The sequence below is a fragment of the Cibotium barometz genome, chromosome 24 (assembly GCF_041138505.1).
Source record: "Cibotium barometz isolate CiBa-2024 chromosome 24, ASM4113850v1, whole genome shotgun sequence".
Taxonomy (NCBI): domain Eukaryota; kingdom Viridiplantae; phylum Streptophyta; class Polypodiopsida; order Cyatheales; family Cibotiaceae; genus Cibotium; species Cibotium barometz.
The window spans coordinates 40,101,736-40,126,485 of NC_141069.1; the positions used below are offsets into that span (position 1 = coordinate 40,101,736).

At 43.9% G+C, this 24,750-nt stretch overlaps 1 protein-coding gene across 5 annotated transcripts; it reads right to left on the minus strand.

The window, feature by feature from the left end:
• Window positions 1-4,571: 4,571 nt before the first annotated feature.
• On the minus strand, window positions 4,572-23,153 carry LOC147625291 (sucrose-phosphatase 1-like). 5 transcript variants are annotated; one of them, XM_086818616.1, is made up of 9 exons: window positions 22,812-23,153; window positions 22,072-22,371; window positions 21,813-21,914; window positions 21,444-21,638; window positions 21,014-21,331; window positions 9,082-9,271; window positions 5,574-5,620; window positions 5,375-5,466; window positions 4,572-5,023 (listed from the first exon to the last, which is right to left on the minus strand). In XM_086818616.1, exons 1-8 carry the CDS (start codon window positions 23,115-23,117, stop codon window positions 5,404-5,406), a joined length of 1,521 nt encoding a protein of 506 aa, XP_086674742.1. In that variant the 5' UTR covers window positions 23,118-23,153; the 3' UTR covers window positions 4,572-5,023; window positions 5,375-5,403. The 5 variants fall into 5 exon arrangements, 4 of the variants coding, with proteins under 4 accessions (XP_086674742.1, XP_086674741.1, XP_086674745.1 ...); XR_015268953.1 differs by lacking the exon at window positions 9,082-9,271; XM_086818615.1 differs by having other exon boundaries at window positions 4,572-5,466.
• Between the last annotated feature and the right edge of the window lie 1,597 nt (window positions 23,154-24,750).

Below are 24,750 nucleotides of genomic sequence, written 5' to 3' on the forward strand. Positions count from 1 at the left end.
AGCTAACAAAACTAATCAATGATGTTTGTGCTTATGCATTATTGTTTGGGGATTGAAGTCTCAAATGGAATCTTCATTTAAGTGGGCTATAGATTGTGGACATATGTTCATTTTCTCTCCACTCAATAGACTTTTACATGATGCCAGTTTTTAAATTCAAACAAGACTATGAGTAGACCCTTTCCTAATTAAGTTCTACTTGCTCCACTCACGCTCCTCCACCCAAGGCCAAAATCCAAACAATCTTAAATCCCATGAGTGATGTGGTATCCGAGCTATCCTCCTCTGCAACACATTGTACAATGATATCTTGTGACTTTATAAGATTGAATATATCGGTATCTCAAGTAGAGTGGCTATCATCAAAAATCAATTGCATGGCCTATCCGAGGGATGAAGACCTAAAGGGAAACAATGGAGATTAATCTAGAAGAGGAAGCCAAGCCAAAGGGTGATGCAAGAGCTAACAAAACTAATCAATGATGTTTGTGCTTATGCATTATTGTTTGGGGATTGAAGTCTCAAATGGAATCTTCATTTAAGTGGGCTATAGATTGTGGACATATGTTCATTTTCTCTCCACTCAATAGACTTTTACATGATGCCAGTTTTTAACTTTGTGAGTTTTTGCAATCTACTTTACCTCATGTCGGTGCTTTATGTTCTTCTGTATGGAAGGTGCTTCTTTGGAATCCCTATCATGGTGCTTGTGAGCATTAGGGTTGTCATTTGAGCTTTGTATATAGGTATTGCAAGGAAGTTTGAGGTTTACTATGAGTGTGAGAAGCTTCCATAGAATTCCCTTGAGACATTTAGGTCTTCCATAGATTTTAATATTCTCTCTCTCTCTCTCTCTCTCTCTCTCTCTCTCTCTCTCTCTCTCTCTCTCTCTCTCTCTCTCTCTCTCTCTCTCATACACACACACACACACACACACACACTCACTCACTCACTCACTCATAAAGTGTGTTATGTGGGCTCAATTTTCCTAGACAATCTTTTTTTTTAATGTTTCTCACGTCCAATTATCCATGGATTACATGTACTTATTTCATTCTTATAGACCCTTTAGTCTTTTATAAATGTTTAATACTCTCTCTCTCTCTCTCTCTCTCTCTCTCACACACACACACACACACACACACACACACACACACATTCACACTCACGAAGTGATGGTTTTATCTAAATACCAAGATACTTGATACATATATTACATGGCTGATGGTTTTCATGGGTCAAATTACGGTGTCATCACACAACTTCGGATTGAAGCTAGGAGAGAGTTAGCACCTCTACGAGGCCATAAGAAGTTACGAATAATCGGAGCATGGAACATGCATGAGATTGAGTTTGAGAACCATGCTATTCTTTGATATCCATTATATTATTCTATTTGTTCATGGAATATGTGGACCAAATTTATGTGGCTCGATTCTTACAAAAATTCATGAGCAAACTCATAAGAGGGGGGAGAAGGTGTGAGAACAATGGCCAACCATTCCTCACAATGTTCCTCTAGAATGTTTGCTAAAGAGCCAGATAATGGGGAGGAGGCACAAGCATCCCCAACTAGATTTTTCCTTGAGAGTCCTCCACCCCAAGTCACACTTACTTGCAATTAAAGGTGTCCACAATCTTGTCTTAAGACATTTACGAGAGACACAACATTCATAAACCAAGGATCCAAGGAAGCGTATTCATCTTACCTTCTCATCCCTCCAAAGATGGTGTTCTCGATCACATTTAACCCTATTGCCTTGACAAAGAGAGAGCTTGTAGCCCTAGTACAAGCACAATTAACCAAAAGAGCCCGCTAGTGCTTCCTTGGGCATACTATTATGTTACGTTGATCTATCTTGTCTGTGGGTATGTTTTGTTCACCTTCTATTTCTATCTTGTTAAATCTCTCGAAGATGCTCTTTTTAGTTTGTTCACCTTTTATTTCTTTCTTGTTAAGCTCTCAAAGATGCTCTACACAAGGCCTATCCTAGACTGTAAAATTCACCTTCTTGACCATTTTAGCCTGTTTTACAGATGGTAATAAATTGTCTATATATCTTTTCCTCCCATTATTAACATCAATATATTTTTTCCTCCCATATTATATGGGTATGTGAGTATCTCTCACTCTATTGCTTTGTGAATGTGCGGGCTCACACGTGTTGTTTGCACTCTCCAATCACCACAACCATAGAAAAATCTCCTCATTTTTTTTCCAAGAAAAAGATCTTCAATTAGTTAAAGAAAAAACAACCGCAAAGGGCTAAGTACAACCACGATGGGCTAAATACAGCCTCACCTCATATAAGGGCAGGAGACAAATGATCAAAGGGAAAGAGATGCTTCTGCTCCGACTGGCTGCTCTATGAGGAGAAGGCTATCTCATAAGGGGGGGGGGGGGGGGGGGGGGGGACAACCATACAGATGGTCTTTAATGCTAAATGGGGTCACCGCCTCTATCTGTGAGGAAAGGGCCAGCTGGGCCTCCAAAGTCTCAAGAAGGCTTCCCGCCGCTTCCGCATGCGGTCAGAACCTCCTTGCAACTTCCCCCACTGACCGTGGAGGGTGTGAATGATGTCGAGCCATATGCTCCTGATGGTCTCAGTCAACGGAGTGTGGGTGCCCTCGATGGCCTTGCTACATCTAGCACGCTAGATGTGCCAAGCAGCTATGCTACTGTAAATTTCCCATCCCTGGCATGAGCTTGGTCGCTAGACACCTGCCGGTGGGGCTGTGACTAGCGGAGCGAGCTGTTGCTCGGAAGAGATATCAATGCCAACTTGGCAACTGAGGTATCAGACTGGAGTGCCCCTCGGGATCCACTGGAAAGCCTCAACTGTTCACCAAGTCGAGGTGGGTGTTGAGCCTACCCAAAAACCATACGACTTGTGCCAGTTGATCTGTGCTCTTGATGCATTGCAAAAAATCTCTATCACCTCTGAATCTTTGGAGATTCCCAACATCCCCAGCAAGGTAGGCTATTGTGTTGTCTGCAAACTCTGAATCCAGCAACACCTCTTGCGTGCGGAGAAGAAGGCGCAATCCCTGAAGTCCAATCTCCTGGGCGGCGGAGAGAAACCTACTCATGCCCTCGGCGATAAATAGAAAGAGATACGGTGCCAGAGGACAGCTCCCTGAAAGCACTGAGGTCCCCCTAAGCCCTGAATGTTTCATGAGACAATCCTCATATCAATCTCTATGTGAGGCAGAACTACCGGAATTGCCCTCCACTCGAAGAGTCTTGGGCGTGGGCTTAGCTGGGGAATAGTCAATCTGTCCTGGTGCGAAGTCGTGCCAAGTGGGCGTGGATCCTACCCTCCCATGTACTACCACTCAACCCAAGCGCGACAGTATGCATACTCTACGCTCCATCGATCACAATGGAGATATATGTAAGAAGGGGGGAGAGGTACTGCGAGAGAGGTATGCATGAACACAAAAAGCAACACCTCCAAGCTGGAGGTCACCATCTCCCCTCCCTGGTCTCTATGGGTTGATCCACCAAGCTCCATCCTGGTGGCCAGAGGCCATAAATGAGTAAGAATGTCAGTCATGCGAAGATCCTGCAGATGATGTGATAGGTCAACTGCCTGATCCTGAATGATCACAGCCACTGACTCTGGATCCCACTCTATCTTGGGGGTTGCCGCTTAATGGAAAAGAGAAGATCATCGCGTCATTCTCTGGCACACAGAGAGTCTAGAGAGACCCTTGAACCTGTTTGTCCCTTCCATCGGAAGACACCGGAAGAAACTATAATCCACAGGTTGCCCCAAGATCCTAAGAGACTCATGTGGGAGAGCCCTCACTGGTGAGGCCGCAATGGTCATCTCCACCGGCTCTGAGAAACGATGAATTAGGCAACGTTTTTAAAAAAAATCCAAGTGGAGACACAATAACAATTAAAAATACAAAATACAAATTTAATTTAAATTTTACTTTTTTAATTAAAAATTTTTATTAAAAAGAAGAAAAGAAAAGAGAGAAAAAAAAGGGAAGGCGAAGGGGGCAAAAGGCAGACAGAGGGAGCGAACAGGGGGGGCAGCAAAAGGGGAGGGCGGTAGACAGCGGATCGAAGAGCGGGAGAGGAGGCGGGCAGCGCAAAGATGAAAGGAGGGGACGTGGGCAGCGAAGCTAAGAAAGGGGGGGGGGGAGCGGGCAGCGAAGCAAAGGGGTGGGGGGGGAGAGGCGCGCAGTGGGTAGGGGAAAGAGGGCGTAGGCGACGCGAGCAAAAGGGGGGGATCTAACGGGAGCTTGCCGACTTAATCAACGAAAACTAGAGTAAAAATGAAAGACAAACGATGTCCACCTTTCAAAATATTTTGATGACTTCAACATAGCAGAGAAAGAAAGCATATATACTTCAAAATTTTAGTCTAATACAAGAGGATCACCTGATGAAAGGCCTGAAAAGAAAAGAAAAAGACAATTGTATTAAAGACTTGAAAAAAACCACAAGGGTCTGCAAGACCAAAGCAATACGTCGAGTACATCTACACAATCGGAAGCTTGTACAACCATTATTAAATCCACTCAAACGTACACTAAAAGAGAGGCAATTGTTGAATATCATGTCCCAAAAAAATTCAATGCTTTCGAGTTTTTTGTTTCACAAAAGTTTGGAGTACTACTTACATTTACACCATCTCTCCTATTCACATGTACATGTCTCCTATTCACACGTACACAATGTCTCCTTTTAGTTAAATCAGCTGCTGCACGTATTTTCATGCCTTCACAATGTAGAGTCAATCATTACCCAATCACTAGGATAAAGATTATTGAGTGTACATGCTTCGTGGTTGAAGATACGAAAGTTATCATGCCTAGCAACCATGGAAAAAATCATGAAAGCATTTATTTCCATAGCTCCAAAACCATCAATTACAGGAACAGGTTAAGGGGCTAGCTGTGCATGGATAACAGCACATGCACAAACCCCTGCCTATAAAAAGGGGAGATCTCACCCATCCATCCCTCATAGCCTTGGAATTCTCCTTCCAATCAACAGGGGTGAAGTCTGTAAAGACCCCAAGTGTTACAAACTTAGAATGCTTCAAAAGCAAAACGTCTTCTGTTGTTGAGACTGAAAATTATAATAATAAATGTGGGTTTGAGGGGCATGAGTTGTTCGATTTGTATGCTATAATGCACCATCTTGGAATGCCTAAACCTTCTAAATGGTGATATTCAAACTAAGTTTTACATAGGGCAGCTGACCAATATCAGCACAGAAGAATGCTACAAAATATAATGGCAACAAATGGTGTTGGCATGGCAGCCCCATATCAGATAGGTTTGAAAGGGTGCAAAATCAATTTGCATTCTAAGATTGATTTCTTTAATAGCACTCCTTGTGTTTAGTCCTTACAAGATCTTTACTTTGACATAGGTTTTGAGTCAGCTCCCCTTCCGGGATGTCTCATGAAAATGCCGCCACTCGAGCCCATTCGGTGTACCAGCCTGCTACCAACAGCAACGATCAGCATTTCAAAAACAATGCCTTGGTAAAAGAGCTTTGCTTTTAGGACACTTGGAGCTTAGATGTAGTCTATGGGTATGCATAATACCTTGGCAATCAGAATGGCAGTTGCAAAGTAGCCCCTTCTTTCCCCTCCTGTAACACATTAAATGTGCACAACATTAATTAATTTTCTACATTACTAGCAACTTTCCGACTAAAATGCCACGGGAACCCTGATCCTCATCACAATACATTTGTGTCGGCTGAACACCTGTGGGACAGCTAGTAGTCACTCTCTCTCTAGACAACTCTTGGCATCCATCATTCATCCAACTGTTGATAAACACTGACTCACTTTACACGTTGATTCACTCAATCAAGACACCTCACAAGAAAACATTTCCATACATGCCAATACCCCCCTTACGTGATATTAGAAAGGTCTTCCATATCCACAACCTGCAAACAACCCTTTCAACTAAGGCCAAGCAATAGTCCTTAAAACTCTTCAAATCCTAACCCTTACAACTGCACTCCATAGCTCAGCCATAGAAATCCCCAATTCTTCCAGTGTCTAGATTCAGCCCCAAATAAATGTAGCTTTATAACAAAATATCATGGATGATGTCATCCTCTTAATCATCCCCACACCATTTATCCACATGTATAAAGGCAACCATTTATCCTCTTATCCACATGATCCAACAGAGGAGTTTAAGGCTCAAATTGTCAATGAGAAAGGGGCAAGAAAGGCACTCACACCTCACCTGAAGTGAACTAACATGTGAAGAGCCTGCTGATCAGGCAGCCATGCCAATCTTCTCATACAATCTATTCCACTGATGTGCTTGCTCTTTTCCCAGCAGTTGGGGCTTACAAATGCAAGGATGCCCCCGAATTCTTTACTAAAGTAAAGCTATGGTACAGTAGTTCTACATGCACCAAGACAAAGGTGGCAATAGTCAGCCAGTTTTTCTTCAGCACGGTGCCAAGCTAAATCTGAAGAATGAAGTGTCCATTTGTCACAGCTGAAACAAGTTTGTGGTAACGTCCTTCGGGCACCAGCCACCTTCAACCAAACTGTGTTGTAGGTCATTGAAACCTTGCTAGGTGAGCATTTGTTTGTCATTTTAGATGACATCTTTGTTCTTCCCCATCAGCAACGCAACATGAGAAGCAATTCTTGAGCTTTTGAAAGACAATCCATTGTTTATCAATGTGAAGAATTCTTCTTTGTCACAGCTCGTCGATTCAGGGGATCTTGTGACTTAGCAAGCCTTTTATGTTAGGTCCTCTGTGGGGATTTTCCACGCATACAAGACTCACATTTGACATGTTTGCTGAGCTTTATTGATGGCTCCCAAGACGAGGAGACAGAAGAGCTGCATGACTGTCCCAAATTCGAATACATTCACCAGGTTTGAAGAACCCCGTGCACATGGCTGTTCTGAAGATTCCAAGAAAATTTTAACAAGATCCCTTCCTTCAACCCCTAACTCTGTCCCATCGAATTAGCTTGGATTCTGACTGCGGTATGGCAGGCAATTGGGCGGGATGCTGTGACGAAACTTCGCAAAATGGGAGAATCGAGAGATTCTCATTTGATGGGCATTTGGGTGAGTATCAACATTCCAAAGTCTACCCTTATATAGGCACACTTTCTCTAAAAAATGAAAGCATTCAAAATTAGCAGAACAGCAAGTGGGAAAGAAGTTCTTTCATTTGTATGAAAAGGTCATGCAATGCCAATACTTGAGAGAGCCCATATGTGGCACCTTCCAAGAAGCACCTTCAAACTAGATCCTTAAGGAATGTGCCAGGTGGCAGCCGCACAATGGACATTAGTCAAAGCAAGGATTGCTAAGGCTGAAGAGGTGTACACTGTACACCAAGAAGCCCATAAGCACAAGGTTGATGCTGAGTACAACGAAAGATGTTGAGTACAAGGAAAGAGTTTGCATGGCATGAAGCATTGGGGGCCAATCGAAACGATTTTTGTTTGAATTATTTTGGAAATTCAGGGTTAGCTTGGTATGGCAAAAAAAAAAGCTTCACATTGCTGTATTTAATGCAAGAGTACCAGAGTGTAGACCTTTTGAGAAAAGCCGCAACCCTAGTTCTATACAGGAGCGATGGCATGACATTAATCAAACAACACCTTGAACGTTAAACCCAACACTTTTTTGCAGCTTCGGACTCTTTGTAATCATTTGGGCTGATTGGCAACAATAATGTGAAGCTCCGAGAGCTTTTATTTGGATAATGCATGACGTGTTCCAAGTGAGTTGCCTGAAGCCTAACAAGGAACCATTATTGAATTCTCTTCCGCACGAAGAAAGTGGTTTTATTTCCAATGTAGATCTAAATCACGCACAGACAGCCTTTAGGCCATAGTCACCAGAAACAAGAAACGGGAACGTAAACGTTCACGGAATGGAAATGGGGAAACAAGTTTTTAGGGGTGGAAACGGCCGTTTCTTGTGACAATATCACTTGGGAAACGAGAAACGGCCATGGAAACAGATGGGGTCCTGAAGCGGAGAAACACGTTTCTAGGGACTGAAACGGCTTTAGGCCACTCCAGGCAGCAGTCAAAGCAGATAATATGGGGAGAACTTTAAGGCTTAGCAGATTTGAAGCTCACGATGTATAGAGGCCATTGAAGGTATACAGTCTTTCCACTCCCAGTCTTATCAATTCTATAGGCTGATTTTGCTCATGCATTTGGTGCCCTTTGGGACAAGATCCAGGACTCCTCCAGATTTCAAAACTGCAGAATACAAATGCAATACCTTCATGCATATTTGGGAACAGAGCCCCTTTTTGACTGCTACTGTTTCTACGGTAGTTTGCAACCACAGCATCCCTGCTTGGTTTTGTCTGCAGTGTCTTTTGCGAGTATCCTTTCTGATATTACTTACAATACTTAATATAAGCATTCACTTTTTTGAGAGAGGTGGGGGGAGGGGAGGGAAGCATAGAACCGCATATGTCCGTGGTGGTATCTCTCCAAAGCTCCACAACAAAGGCACACATGACGCTGTCTGATTTGATGAGGATTTTCTTCACAACTATCCCACTTGGTTGGAAGATCATTCAGAGGGCATGTACTTGTTGCTAACAAGATCACCAGCATGGGCATCAGCCATGAGGTAGACTCTACTCGATCTCTTTAGTTTTTTACTAAACACCATTGCCATGTATCTTGTGTAGGTACACCATGTATGTTTACTTGCATTGTTTCATCTATGTACTGTAAGGAGTACTTCTGATGGGAAGCCTGTCATTTGTGGGCCACAATTTGTTAGGTAGGAGAGAGAGTGGTCACAGTATGGATAGACTTGGGCACTGTGACCAATCATGGCTGACCGACCAGCATGCTGCCCATGAAAGGACCTCACCACAGCACTGCAGGATTCCTCTTTCCCTTACCACTTCAGCATTGATTCTCAGCAGTGCTTCCATATTGTATGTTCTGACTGGCCTTTTTCCAGCAATAGAACATAAATTGAGTTGATACAACTTTGTGCATGTGTGGATGTCTGCTCTCTCATTAAGTCCGTCATGCAACACTCTATAAACCAAGTCAAGATTGCTCAAACAACAAATAATACCTGCGAATTGCTCCCAAGGTTGCCAAGTCACAAGATGAACTCCTTCAGCCAGTTTCTGTTCATGTATGTTGTCAAACCAGATGCGAGGTTCTGGGCCTTGCATTGACCCATGCTTTTGCCTTATTCCTTGGAGTGACTCTGCCAAACTTGATTCAAACCCCCAAGGAGAGACCATTCTTGCACCATCACTCTGTAAAACATTAAGGAACTTTGTAAAACTAGAGTACAAATACTGAATAAAGCAGAATATGCTGGTTTTATTGCACTCAAAATGGTATTGGTAATGTCAGTGCAGAGGGTGGCAAGGCGACCTTGTCATTGTGACTGTGTGGGTGACGGGTTGCTCTATTTTGTAAGGAACCCTTTAAGTGGAGTAGCTGTAGTGTGTTAAGCATGCCTGGGTGCCCCGACAGTCCCCAGTTTAGACACTAGGGTTGGCCATAGGCGGCCGGATGGTTGTGAGATTGCCATCAAATCTCCTTGCCAAAGTGCACAGGTGGGCAGACGCTATCAGTTTGTAATCTGGTTTGCAAACATCTCTTGCATTTAGTACTGTCTTGCAGAAGGTTACGTTATTTGTGTGAGAGCACAAGTCATATTTTCTTATAGACCTCACTTGAAATTAATCATACAAACATGGCCTTGGCAGGAATCAGTAAAGTAGGGTTCTATCTCTGCTCCCAAAAATGGCCATACGCAATGCCTTTGTATATCATCCTTCAATCTTGAGCATTGAAGTCATGAATGCCACCACTCTCCTACCCTGAGTCTTGAGAGTGCAGCAGAAGCATGGTTCTGGACGACGTCTTCGCCAATTTTATGCAAAGTTCAAAGATCGAGGGACCCATGACGCCACTTGACTAGATGAAGAATTCTTCCTCAAGTATCCACAGTTATTGGCAGACTATCTCGAAGCTATGAACCTACCACCAAGCTAAGCAGGAGGGAATGTCATGTGCACCCATGCACTGTGGTACACAGTGACAAACTGGCTCATCAACAGTGCAAGAATCATGTAGAGAAGTAGTACCTTTTAGGATATATTTGTCCTATACCGTGACCCCTTTGTGAGCCCAGTCCGGGACATGTCAGGCACGGGGTAAGTAGGTCAGTCTCCCCCTCTTAACCCACTGTGGAGAATTCAGCAAGTGTTCATCATTCAAATGCATGTAGATGTCAGCCATAGCAGTAGCTGCATTATAGGCACTCAGTTGCATTTCATGTAGAAGGGGGCCAGCCCCAAGGCAGCCTTAACATGGGCAATGCCTTGCAAGGGGTACTTAGTACCCCTAGCCACCTTTGAAGACAACGCGGCAGGACTCATGGCCTGTGCAGGCTGACGACCCGTGGACTTGGGGCTCCTGTAGGCCAAGTCTAGTAGCCAGCCAACTTGGCATTTAAGCTAGTCGTGGACATTTACTGCCAACCGACATGCTTTAAGGGCAGCCGACTGGGCACCCTGAAGCATATAAAAGGGCATGTTCAGATCAGTCCATAAATCCGAGATTACCATTAGAAGTCAAGCATGTGTGCCTAGGCTCTTGCCTGTGCATACCTACAGCCATACTTGTGCTCTCAGCCCCAAGGCAAAGAAGCTCAGTCTCTTCGAGAGTATTCAGCACACCTACCCTCAGTCTCGGGCTGGTGTATTCTCTTGAAGATCGCTACACAGTCGCCTAAAGCTTATGCACAGTTCTGCCTAGCATTTGGTCACTTTGTCCTTGCGTTTGTCAGTCAGTCAGTTTGTCCACTCAGTCTTGTGGACGCAGTTCAGCTTGTATACAATCCTCCAAAATAAGAAATAAAGCAAATACTTCTCCTTGCAAAGGGGGGGGGGTGTCGTGTGAGTTAGGGATAGACTAACGGGCGGGCACCCAAGTATGGACGGGCGGGCGCCCAAGTGTGGACGCCCGATGACCGGCCAAGAGCCTATAAAAGGGTGGCCGAGGTTAGTCACTAGTCATATAGAGTCTCGCGTGATTTGTGAGAGCTCTATGGTCTGGAGCCTGGATCTAGTGCAGACGTGCACCTGCTTTACGCAGTCGAGGCCGGCAGCAATCTCGAGGCCCACGTGCAAAATACATTGATTGGATATAGTTGTGCAAGTTTTGGTAAGATTTAGCATCTCATTTGGGCTATGCATTAAGAGGCTTTTGCTTAAAAATTATGGTTTTTATGATTAGCAAAAAAGGTGATAGCCTCTATTCTTGTTAATCAAGAGGAGTTTTAATGTCAGTTTTGCACTAAAATTCATTAAACTCATTTGATTTGAGTTCTTGAGTTTTTTTGGGATACAAAATTGAATCACAAGGACATGGATTTACTGACATGAAATCAATTGATTCACGTGGGCCTCGAGATTGCTGCCGGCCTCGACTGCGTAAAGCAGGTGCACGTCTGCACTAGATCCAGGCTCCAGACCATAGAGCTCTCACAAATCACGCGAGACTCTATATGACAAGTGACTAACCTCGGCCACCCTTTTATAGGCTCTTGGCCGGTCATCGGGCGTCCACACTTGGGCGCCCGCCCGTCCATACTTGGGTGCCTGCCCGTTAGTCTATCCCTAACTCAGCTCGCCAATCAGCCTTCCTAGCTCCAAGCTTCCCCATACCTCGAAGCTAGTCTTGTGTGCGTGTAGCACACGGTAGAGACACACTGTGCACATGACCGCGGGGGGGGGGGGGGGGGGGGGAGGGGGAGGGGGGAGGTTCAATGGGTAATTCGGGACCCCATCTGGTGTCGTCTCTACATCTATTTCAGATTCATATATGCTGTTTTAAAGGATTGCTAAACACTCACTAAACTTAGGTTTAAAGAAAGGCTTCGTTGTTTCACATGGTCCTAGCTTGGCACATGCTACATTGGTATTAGAGCTTGGGAGGTGATTCAACCAGGCAACCTAGGGTGAGGAGATCCTGTGGATGGTAAAGCTCAGTTTGGTAAAAACCACTCGCCCATCCACAGTGGCATCAAGCTCCGAAGACATCACTAAAGAAGAAGAACCATTCGAAGAAATGCTTCCGCAAAAAGAAGACGAAGACAACCAAAAGCTAAAGGAGCAAATAAGGCAACTCCAGATTCAACTAGAAAGAGTGCATATGGAAAAAAAACTGTCAGAATTGCAGGCAACCTTGGCCCAACAAGAGACACCTAAAGAACAAAGTTCCTCAATAGAACAATGGTGTCAATGGATGACTAAAAAGACAGAGCGAGACTGTGAAGCAACCCACTTTCCTCTTTTAAAAATCACAGAAACCCAAGACAAAATCCATCTGGCGGCTCCACCTCACAAGTGATGCAGTCACTTGGTGGCAACATTGGTCCCGTTTGCACACAGATCCCTACACTAGCTTACCAAACTATGATTGGAACACCTTTGTGTCCGATTTGAAGACCCGGTTTCTACCTCCGCAGTACATGATAAATCTAGAAGATGAGTTCTACAAACTCACCTAGAACAGTTTCCTTGTGCTCGCTTACTCCAACAAGGTGATCACATCAGCTCAACAATTGGAGATGTCTAAGGAGGAGAAGCTCAAGCAGTTCATTCGGGGATTGGATCCAAACATTCGGTTCCCCATTCGAAATTTTGAACCTCAGACATATGACATGGCTTTGTGTCGCATGCACTCTGCACTTTAGTGCATGGTGACAAGATGGCTCATCATCATCAGTGCAACATTGTACATTATTAGTACTCTTTTAGGATGATATTTGTCGTACGTCGTGACCCCATTGTAATCCTCAATCCAGGATAAGTCAGGCACGAGCTACGTAGGTCATTTCTTAGATAATCAGCCAGTCAGTCCAAGTCTCTTAACCCACTTGGAGAGATGCATTCATGCATGTAGAGTCAGTAGAAGCCTTAGGGTTTGCATTAGAAAGCACTCTGCATAATGCATAGCATTCATCCATTGCATATAGACCATTGCAGAAGCCTTCAGATAACATCTAGAATTTATCCAGTATTTTTTCCATCATTTATAGCATTTAATGGGCATTTTTACATTATTTATCCATTTATCCAGGACAAGATGAGTCAGCCAACTCTGTAGTCAGTCGACCAGCATCAAGTGTCCGTATAAATAGTTCAGCATATCGTTCATTCATTCATTCATATCATATTCAGCCGACCAGCACTCTGCTGAACTCGCCACTCGGAAGCACCAAAGGGAGCTCGATCAAGAACGTATGTTACTCAAGCACCAAAGGGAAAAGGAGGCCATGCATCTTAGATACCAGCACCTCTCTTCAGTTTCCCCAGCCTTAGGTGCCACCAGCCAGCAACCCGCGACATCGACCATCGTCATTCGAAGTCAACCAAATTTTAGTAAGTATGATGGTAAGTGTGATCATTTAGGAGTTCATCAGTTCATTCATCAATTTACTACTCATTTTCCATTAGCTAGGATTACAGATCCTCATGACAGAGTCCACATAGCGGCTCCCCACCTTACGGGTGAGGCAGTCACTTGGTGGCAGCATTGGTCTAGTCCTCATACAGACCAGACCACAGGTGTCACAGCTTTTAGCTGGGATACATTTGTTCATGACCTAAAGACCAGATTTCTCCCGCCCTAGTATATGACCGGCCTGGCAGACGAGTTTTATGGACTCAAACAGAACGGGTTACCAGTGCTTCAGTTTTCCTGAAAGGTTATACCTTTAGCACAACAGTTAGGGTTATCTACGCAGGCCAAGATGGATCAATTCATTCGTGGATTAGATCCCAACATCCGGTTCACAGTTCGCAACTTTAAACCCAGTACATATGACTGGACTTTGACCCTTGCTCAAAATAAAGAAATGAGGATGAACGGAGGCAAGCCCAAACAAACGCAGTTTAGTTCACCAAACCCCAACCGAGGAAGGGTAATTCGTCTTCTAAAGACACTAAGACAGACAACAATCCTAGCTCTAGTTCAGGGGGTAAGGAACCCAAGCCTAAAAAAGCCCCTGAGGAAAAGGCTAAAGTAGGCATTACTGAGGCTATCTTCCTTCAGAGGAGCAAAGACAGTATCAGAAAACCGATGTTTTTTCTGTCATACCATTGGGCATGGTAAGAATGATTGTCCAAAAAGGCAAGCGGAGCAAGCCTCCAAAGACCCTTCTGCCACATTTGTCACAATTGCCGATGTTTTTTCTGTCATACCATTGGGCATGGTAAGAGGGATTGTCCAAAAAGACAAGCAAAGCAAGCCTCCAAAGAGCCTTCTGCCACAATTGCCGCAACCACCAATGCGGTTCAGATCTTACCTTCTATGCATCTCATGCTATCCATGGTACTTGATGCTAAGCAAGAGGGTGAGCGACAACCACACAGAAAAGCCTAATCTGAGCTTATGGCTCTGCCAAGGGCCGCCAGTTCATAATCCTTTTTGACATGGACAATTCTGGGAACGGGTTTACACCTGGTCTCCGCACTCACATATCTCAACAGTTTTCTTTTCAGGTTTAAAAGACCTCATTCCAACGAGATTTCATTGTCGCTCCTCTTTTGGGATGTGACATGATCTTAGGAATCCAGTGGTTTCGTCAGTTAAAGGTTTCCCTGAGCCTGTCATGATCCGGGAGGGATAGAAGCATTCTTGGCATTCCTATGATTTCTCATCTCCAGGCCCGACGAGCTATCCGCAAGGGAACGGAAGAAGCATTGGTTTATGCTCAGACAGCTTCTATCTCATCGATAACCGCTGTCTCATCTTCCTCTTCAGTCTCTCAGTTAGCAGATCTCCTTTCTCATTCAGACATTTTTAAGGATGATCTCCCACCCAATATCCCACCCTCTCGTCCTGTGGATCATCATATCAATTTGGTCCCTAGGACAGAACCTCCTAGCAAGTTTCCCTCTTAACTTTCCAAGACTTTCAAGGGCAAGCTAGAACAGCAGTCAGTACTCAAACATTTGAAACCTATTCCTTATGGACGCATTTTCACAGTCGCCCACAGACTACCAAGTACTTAAGTGGCTCCCAACGATGCCAAGTGCCCAGTCGAGTGATCAGCACACTAGACAAGGTCAGCTCCTCCACCAGGTTGGAGGAATGATCAAGTACATCCTTAGTCAGCATAACCCAGTAGCAAATATTCTTAGTAGAAAGACCAGCATCCAGACCATTCAGGAGTCTACCATTCTCAACATCTCTGCAAAAGACTTAGATAGCATAGAAGATCAGTATGTTGATTCCGCAGAGTTTGGTACTTAACCCAGTTTGACCCTCAATTTTGAGTCTGGCCATTATTCAATTCACAGACAGGCAAGTAAGTTTAGACGAGATATCCACTTCAAGAAAGGGGATTGGGTCTATCTGCGCATCATGAAACAGAGATTGAAACAAGTGGGCAAAACGTTGTCGCAAGCTTTCTTTCCGTAGTTTTGGACCTTTCCCGATAGTTAAAAAGATAAGTGATGTCTCCGTGAAGTTGAAGTTGCCTAACAGTTGGACAATGCATGATATTTTCCATGTTTCTTGGCTAAAACCATATGTTGGACTAGAAGTGTTTGATGTTTCAAATGAACAGCAGCCAGAGGTGGTAGACAAAGCAGAAGTCATCAAGCCTGAGCAGATCCTTCTTCATCGTTGGAAGCATGGTTCCGGTCGACGGATACGTCAATTCTATACGAAGTTTCGAGATCGAGGTACCCACGAAGCCGTTTGGCTAGATGAGGAGTTCTTTCAAGAGTACCCCCAGTTGTTGGCGAACTACTTGGAAGCCATGACCTTGCCGCCAAGCTAAGCAGGAGGGAATGTCACATGCACTCTGCACTGTACTGCATGGTGACAAGATGGCTCATCATCATCAGTGCAACATTGTATATTATTAGTACCCTTTTAGGATGATATTTGTCGTACGTCGTGACCCCATTGTAATCCTCAGTCCAGGATAAGTTAGGCACGAGCTACGTAGGTCATTCCTCATCCTTTGACAGTCAGTCAATCAGTCCAAGTCCCTTAACCCACTTGAAGAGATGCATTCATGCCTTAGGGTTTGCATTAGAAAGCACTCTCCATAACGCATAGCATTCATCCATTGCAGAAGCCTTCAAATAACATCTAGAATTTATCCCGTATTTTCCCATCATTTATAGCATTTAATGGGCATTTTTACATTATTTGCCCATTTATCCAGGACAAGATGCAGTCAGCCAGCTCTGTAGCCAGCCGACCAGCGGGTTGTAGACTGGGTACCTTTTTGTACCATATGAATATACTGAATTTCCAGCTATCTCTCTCTCTCTACTCTCCCTTTTGTCTGCGTTTTTGCGTCAGCATGTTCTAAGTGGTGTTTAGGGCTGAAAGAAGACTTCAGAGCTTCCGCATGTTACACCAGAAGACCCCAACGCTTGGAGCCTTCAGCCCAAGCGATTCGAGAATTCAACACATCAGCCATCAGCGTTTCATCCATCAGCATATAGGAGCATCAACGCTAGAGCATTTAGCCTGCATTCAACAAAACGCAACATCTACAGCATTCAGCCCTTCAGAGCACCTTGCGTTTTCAGCATTCATACAGTTTTCAGCATCCTTGTTTGCATCGTTTTGCTACAGCCACTTGGTGAAGGTAAAACTCAACATCAGCATTCATACATAGCCTAGAACAGTCCCAATCAGCCCCTTCTCTCAGCCTCAGATTTGCAGCCTTCCTACATCCATTGGGAAGAGTGCATAGGCTCGAGATTGGTCATCATTGGTTCTTCTACAGCCTAGAACAGTCCCAATCAGCCCCTTCTCTCAACCTCAGATTTGCAGCCTTCCTACATCCATTGGGAAGAGTGCATAGGCTCGAGATTGGTCATCATTGGTTCTTCTACAGCCATGTACAGTTGGCCTTGAAGTGGTTAAAAACTATGCCAAGTGCCCAGTGGAGCGATAGACAGCACCGGTGGAGTCAGTTGTTCCAACAATTTGGCGGAATGATTAAGTATGTACAAGGTAAGAACAACCCCGTAGGCACATGCTCTGAGTCGTTAAGGTAGTATTCAGACAATACAAGAATCCACTATGTTAGAGATACAAGGAAAAGATTTAGACACTATGAAGACACAGTATATAGATTGTCCAGAATTTGGAGCTCCTTACAATATGGCCCTTTATTCAAAACCGAGTCATTACACCATTTAGGACAGTTGGCTCTTTTACAAGGGTCAACTTTGTGTTCTCAGTGAGAAAAGACCGACACTCCTCCATGATGTCCATGATTCACTCGTTGGTGGTCATCGCGGTATCAACAATACCTTAGAGAAGTTGGAAAGATCATTTTATTGGCCGAAGATGCACAAGTGTGTACAACTATGTTTCTCAGTGTTCCATATGTCAAAAAGTGAAAGTACCTCATACCAAACAGCCAGGGTTGCTTCAACCATTGCCCGTTCCTGAGGATCCATTTCACGACATTTCAATGGATTTTATTTCCCGAATCCACTGGATCTCGGAATACTCAGTGTATGACGATAGTTGACAGATTCAGTAAATTTTGTATGCTTATACCATGCAAACAGACGACTACAACAAAAGATATAGCCCAGCTCTTTCTCCGACATTGATATCGAGTTTGTGGTTTGTCACGGACCATTACTTCAGATCGAGATCCAAAGTTCACATCTCACTTTCGACGAGCTCTGTTCGACAACTTTGGTACCAAATTGCAATTGTCCAGTGCATTCCATCCGGCCAAATCGAGATTTAAAATCAGTTGGCTTTCGAAGTGCTTAAAGCATACTGCCATGATCAGCGGTCAAAGTGGAAGCTTCATCTCCCGTTGGTAGAGGCGATTCTCAATGACCAGTGTTGGCGGAACTCCGTACGAGGCAGCCTTTGGTCGAAGATTTTCATCCTTTCTCACGAAGATGATCTCTCCTTCCTTGGAAACCAGCAAGACGATTGAAACTTTTTCAGCCATCATTGAGTCCATCAAAGAGCGTCTTACCAAAGCTCATGAGGCTTACACCAGACAGGCAAACAAGTCACGCAGAGACGTCAATTTCAAAGAAGGTTAATGGGTATATTTAAGGATTATGAAGCAAAGATTCAAGCAAGTGAACAAGCGCTGTCCAAAGTTGTCATTCAGAAGTTTTGGTCCTTTTCCCATCATAAAGAAGATAAGGATAAGCGACGTCGCCATGCAACTTAGATTGCCAGACAATTGGACAATGCACAATGTCTTCCACATCTCTTGGTTAAAGGCTTATGTTGGACCTTCATTGCAGAATGTTCCAAAAGAGTTGCAGCCAGAAATGGTTGATGAAGCTAAGGTGACAGGGCCTGAGCAAATCCTTCTACATCGTTAGAAGCATGGTTCTGGACGACGTCTCCGCCAATTTTATGCAAAGTTCAAAGATCGAGGGACCCATGAAGCCGTTTGGCTAGATGAAGAATTCTTCGTCGAGTATCCACAATTATTGGTGGACTATCTCGAAGCTCTGAACGTGCCACCAAGCTAAGCAGGAGGGAATGCCACGTGCACCCATGCACTGCGGTACACGATGACAAACTGGCTCATCAACAGTGCAAGAATCATGTACAGAAGTAGTACCTTTTAGGATATATTTGTCGTACGCCATGATCCCTTTGTTAGCCCAATCCAAGACATGTCAAGCACGAGCTATGTAGGTCAATCTCCCAGCCTTAAGAGTGTCAAGTCAACCCTCTTAGCCCACTGTAGATGCATGTAGATGTCATGCCATAGCAACAGATGCATTATAGGCACTCAGTTGCATTCCATGTAGAAGACCGCCAGCCCCAAGGCAACTTTAACATGGGCAATGCCTTGCAAGGGGTACTTAGTACCCCTAGCCACCTTTGAAGACAAGGCGGCAAGCCTCATGGCCTGTGCAGGATATCGGCCAAGTCCTTGTGGACTTTGGCACCAGAGAGAGAGAGAGAGAGAGAGAACCATGCCATTGTCAGCCAACTGTAAGATTTGCTGCTGTACAGCCAGTCCCTTGTGAGGGTCCTACTGTACGACCAGTTTCTGCAGGCGACCAGCCGAGGGAAGGTGGGAGAGAACCAGCTGCAGTCGGCCAGCTTGTAGGTGGCCAGTGGAAGGGCAGGTGCAACACACAGCTGTCAACTAGCGTCAAAGGCAAGAGAAGAGGGAGTATGGCCAGTGCAGAACACACACACACACACACACACACACACACACACACACACACACAGAGAGTTAAACAACAGCAGCTTGCCTGTATACCTGTGCGAATCCCCAAAAACAGCCCCTCTTCATGCTTTTTACGATTCAGCCCATCCTCTTTTTAGATGGAGTCGGCCAGCTTCATTTAGTCCATGCTTGTCCCCTTTTCTCCAAAAGTGGCCTTGGCTGCTTAAAATATCCCCGTTTTGCTTTCATTAGCCAGTGTCTCTATAAATAAGAGAATTTGGCCATTTTTAGTGTCCAAGCTATTAAAAATACCTCATCAAAGTGGGCACCTAGCTTTTTTTTGACCTTGAGGGCCCACACGTTCCCACGCATCCATGCAGGGTGCCCAGACCCCATAGGGTTTTTTAATGATTCTCAAGGTCCATGAAAGCTCCTAATAAGTGCCTAGGCCTCAACGCTTTTATCCTTGAGCTTAAACCTTCTTTTGTGGAAAATCCTCGTTCTCACCTTGGTTGTGGGCTTGCTCCAAAACATTGATCAAAGCTGGTGAAAGGACCAATGGCGCCAAAAGAACTTGAGGGTTACCTATTACTTCGATCAGATGAGCTGCTTTGGTCTTTGCCTTTGGACAACTCGTCCTCATATGGCCCTTATGACCGCAAGAGAAACACCTATCCTCCCTCATGTTTGTTTGGTTTGCTCTACAAGCAGTATGGGGAAAGTTGACGGGTTATCCAAGAGATGAGGTGGTTGCTCCAATAGAGTCCTCTCCACTTTCCCACATCTCCACCCATGTCTGGCCTCCAGCCTGACCCCACGCTAGTGCACCTGTCTTTGACATAACAGAATTTGACAGGAATATTGAAGATTCCGGCCTTGCTTGGTGGAACTAGAAGCTCTCATGCCTAGGCTTCTTATGTGATGAGCCATCAAACTCCTGCATGATCAATCCACTGGCCTTGTCTCTAAGAGGGCCACCAGTCATTAAACACCAGTCATTAAACACAACATTTTCCTCCAGATATTTGGACCTTACCACAAAGAGACCCTGATAGAAATGTATGTATGCTTGACATGATACAGTTTCAAAAAAAGTACACCATTTTCCTTTTTTGCTCGCCCATCTGTCCCATAGTCATTGGCCACGATGACAACTTCAACCTCTTAATCAATCATTGGCCATGATGACAACTTCAATCTTTTTTCTACTGTTAATCCATGAACCCTACACAGGTACACTCCAGAATCACATCGGCTTGGACAACATTTTTTTTCTACGCATAATCCATGCTTGCACATGCATTCACATACATGCACTCATGCCTGTGTGCACGTATGCAGGTAGGAGTGTACAGGTGTGCATGTTTGCATGAAGGTGCAGCGCCCGCCAGGTTTGGACCTTTTGATTGCAGCCAGTCAAAACCCAATGATCTTTACAAACTACAGTATGTACTAGATGCAGCTTCAAACAGCAAATGTGAATCAAGTGCATGCCATGGCAATGAATGACTCCCATTTAGCAGAGAACTGGATTCAGGAGACAGTTCGTAGTTTCTCTTGAACTTGCATCATTATACACAGTTACTTGAGCAACCAGACAATGTACTGAAAACTCAGCATCAACACTGCCCAGATAATATCAAACCCTGCCAAGAAGTTAATGATGATGAAGTTGCAATCGACATTAACATCTGTATTTCTAAAAACAAGATTCTTACTCTAACCTTCTACAGCTTCTTGTTGTAGATGTTTATAGGCAAAGGGAAACAACGTGTGAAACATTAAAAAACCACAATTCAGTATGAAATCGCATTGAAGGCCTTGCACTCACAATGACTCCAGCAAGTCGTTGAAAAGATTCTTCTGTGTTTGGTACCTGCCCATGAAGCCACTTCATCATGAACAAGTTGAACTCAACAACTTCCCTCTGGACCCTACCGGGAGGTGGTAAAGAGCCTTTCTCTGATGAAGAGAAAGATGGCACATAGTTGTTGTTGATTCTATCATTTGGAGACAAATGTGGACCAAAGCCAAAATGCTCCAAAGCTTCAATAATGCCTCCTGCACATCTCTGACTTGCATGAAACACTTTGGTGCCCGAACCATGAGACTGGTGCCACTTAACAAGCTCTTCTTGCGCATTTGAGACCTGAATTCTCACCATTTCCAAAAGAAAGTGTGAATAAAATTGAAATATCTTCCTACTGACATGCTATGAACTACGTGCATCAAACCAAGACGTACAGTTCTCAAATTCTTACAATGACACCATGAACTCCATCCACAATGAAAAGGTCTATGTCATTGCCCGAGTCTCCACAAACAAGAACATTTCCATATGAGTCACCTTCTTGGCTCAGCTTCTTCAGAAGATATGCAAGAGCTTCACCTTTTCCGGCTTTATAAGGCAGCACATCAAGATCTATGCTACTACTGTACAGCAGTTTAACTTTGAGCTGCATCATTGAAGCCACAGATAGAAACAAACATAAGCAATTAAAACAGAAACCACTTTCATAGCAACAATTCAAGCCCTTGCTTCTTTGCAAGACCGCAACATACCACTTGTAAGTTGTACAAATCGTGCAAAATCCTTTAAAATCACGAGAAATTAAGTAAGATGTCATTACCCCTCGCTCTAGTAGCCTTGCTGAAAGCTCCTTTTGTATGTCTTCTGCCTTTTCCTTGTCCAACTTAAAGCTCACCTTATGGGGTCCCTGGTCTGGCTCTTCCTGGTTGGCATAACGTCTGGATCAATTGATTGCTGAGGAGTGCAGAGAATCCAACACTTGAACCTTTATTTCACGCGTACAATGATTTTTTGAAGCAAAAGAAGGAATATTATGGCTTGATGGTTTTAAGATGTATCATGTGTGAAGCAAGGCATACTTGAAAGCGGAGGCTGGGGATCTTCACGGCTTCCTCCACAATAATGTCTCGGTTCCAACCATCATCTAACTCTTTCTCCCACTCTCTATCAACCTCCAAGGATGGCCCTAATCGGATTTGTGTGCCCACTGATAGAATCAGTACTCCAGGAGTCAAAAGAGGGACATCTTTCTGAAGTTCTGAGTACCTCTGTATCGACCGCCCAGATGAGTAAACCAAATGGGAGTTGTGAGCATATTCAGCTGCCCACAGACAGTTGAAGTTGATCAATGCGGTATGTGATGGGTCCTTGTGGTCAACCTGCAAAATATTCAGCCTTATAATCACACGTAATCTCAAGCACATCAAATCACAACAAGCTTGACGTCTTTCTTCAATGTAAACTCTTCGATGTCATCATATGTATATTCATCAAAAGTGTGCGTGTGTGTGTGTGTTGTTGTTGCTACACATACAAATTTAGGGTTTATAGGTCTCGTGAAACAAAGCACGAATCAATGACCATCTGCTTGACAAACATGAAAAATTAGAGACAAAATGCCATGAAACACATTGAAACTGTGTGTGTGTGTGTGTGTGTGTGTGTGTGTGTGTGTGTGCGCGCGTGTGTGTCGCTACACTTTAAAAAATAGGGTTTACAGGTTTCCTAATACAAGGCACGAACCAATGAACACCTGCTTGACAAACATGAAAAATGTAGAGACAAATGCCACGAAATGCATTGAAAATTGTAAAGGTACCATGGTGAGGTCCAGATCGGAGACCAGCATGAGGTGATTATTAGCAGTAGCCTGTTCTTCCTCTGATTCCGGCTGATGTGACGATTCACGGCACTGCATGTTTCTTCTCACAAAAACAGAATACATCTTTCTAGGGCTTGTATGCTGAGAAAACCCTAGAAAACTAACGGTATCGCGACGCAGAGAAGATCTACAAAGCCTTTTACCCTTGTTTGATGGGAAGAATCTGCTGCAGGATGCATGGAGTGCAGAAAACGGCCATGTAGAAGACGATGAAAAAAAGGGCAAGAACTGCACGAGCGGCATATTCTGCTTTTCTTTCTGAAAAGGAAAAAAAAAAGTGTGTTTCCTTTTTTTGTGTGGGGGCGTTTCTTTTCTTTTCTTTTTTCCAAACTCATAATTGCAGAAAAACAAACCACAAAACTACTTGGGATTAGTCATAATTGCAGAAAAGCAAACTACAAAACTACTTGGTGGGGCCGGCTCTCCAAGGGAGACTACATGGGGGGAGGAGGAGGAAAAGGGCACACGCCAAGGAAAGCAACTGGACGTTGTTACACCTACTCCGAGTCGCTTGTGAGGCGCTCTTTACATCCTCGTACAGTGTGGATGATGTCTAGCCAAATGGAGCAAATCACCAACTGGCGTTGCAGCTACCTGCTTGCAAGAGTTTTAGGGTTTCATCATCTAGAAAAGTTGAATGGAAATGAAGGACGTCTCTGCTACATCTTTAGGATTTCCATCTACTCAGAAAAAACCAATGATTCGAAAGTGCAAGGTAGGTTTCCTTCTTTTTCTCTATCCTCTCTCTACATGATTCCTAGTACCAATTTGCATAAGCCTTTACTATATCATAACTACATGATCTATGTCATAACACGTTCTTAACAAATTACTCGCTAAGAACCATGCATAAATACGTGTTTTTTATGATGAAAACTCTAAAACCATGTATAAACAAGTATTTTTCATGATGAAAACTCTATAGATATTGAGAAAGGATGGGAGAAAGCCAGACTTATACTAAGTAAGAAAAGATCTATATGAGACTTTTATTAAGTGAGAAAAGATCTATACAACATCACGAACGAAATTCGGAAGAAACGTCAACCCAAAGTGTGCAACCAATATGCGATACGAGGGTGATGCCATGAAAGTCCAAAAAGAGTAGCTAATTGTGCACTGGCCATTTTGTATATTTCAAAGCCATATTAGCATTACAATGGTTGTGAAACTCTTACAGGGGCTTCTAGATAAGGTAATACTCAAAACCTTTTCCCCTTTCACTCTACATAAGGCCTACATTTCCCCTTTATCAGCTTCAGATGCAAGAACTTTCTGGCCCTCCGTCAAAAGATGTAAGGCATTCTCAAAAACCTTTTTTGAGTTGCCCCTTGCACTCTACATAATGCCTACTTTTCCCTCTTTCTCAACTTTGGATGCAAGAACTTTCTGACCCACTGTTGAAAGATGCAAGGCATTCTTGATAAGCTTGAAATTCAAGTATATGTTGACTTGAGTCTGATCTTTGATGTGGCAATCCATCCCGTCATAGTGGCATGGTTATATATTAACACATACTCCACTCATAGCTTGAGATTGGCTCCCATGGCATGGTTCAAACCATGTTGACTCAAGTTTAACCTTTAATGGTAATCTAGCTCGTCATTGTGGGCAGGGTTGTATGTTGACATATACTCCACACATAGCTTGAGATTGGCTCCCACGGCATGGCTCAAATCATGTTGACTTGAGTTTGACCTTCAATGGTAATCCAGCCTCCTGTATATTGACATATACCCCATGCATAGCTCGAGATTGGCTCCCATGGCATGGTTCATATCATGTTGACTTAAGTTTGACCTTCAATGATAATCTTGCTCGTCATTGTGGGCAGGGTTATATGTTGACATATACTCCACACATAGCTTGAGGTCAA

Bases quoted from the DNA above. Each gene is read 5' to 3' on its own strand.
- LOC147625291 (XM_086818616.1), bottom strand. From the start codon at position 23,117: ATGCCGCTCGTGCAGTTCTTGCCCTTTTTTTCATCGTCTTCTACATGG. The intron at 21,915-22,071 runs GTATGCCTTGCT...TATGCCAACCAG, and splicing joins TCCCCAGCCTCCGCTTTCAA to GAAGAGCCAGACCAGGGACC. The intron at 9,272-21,013 runs GTGAGTGCAAGG...AATGTTTTACAG, and splicing joins AACGACTTGCTGGAGTCATT to AGTGATGGTGCAAGAATGGT.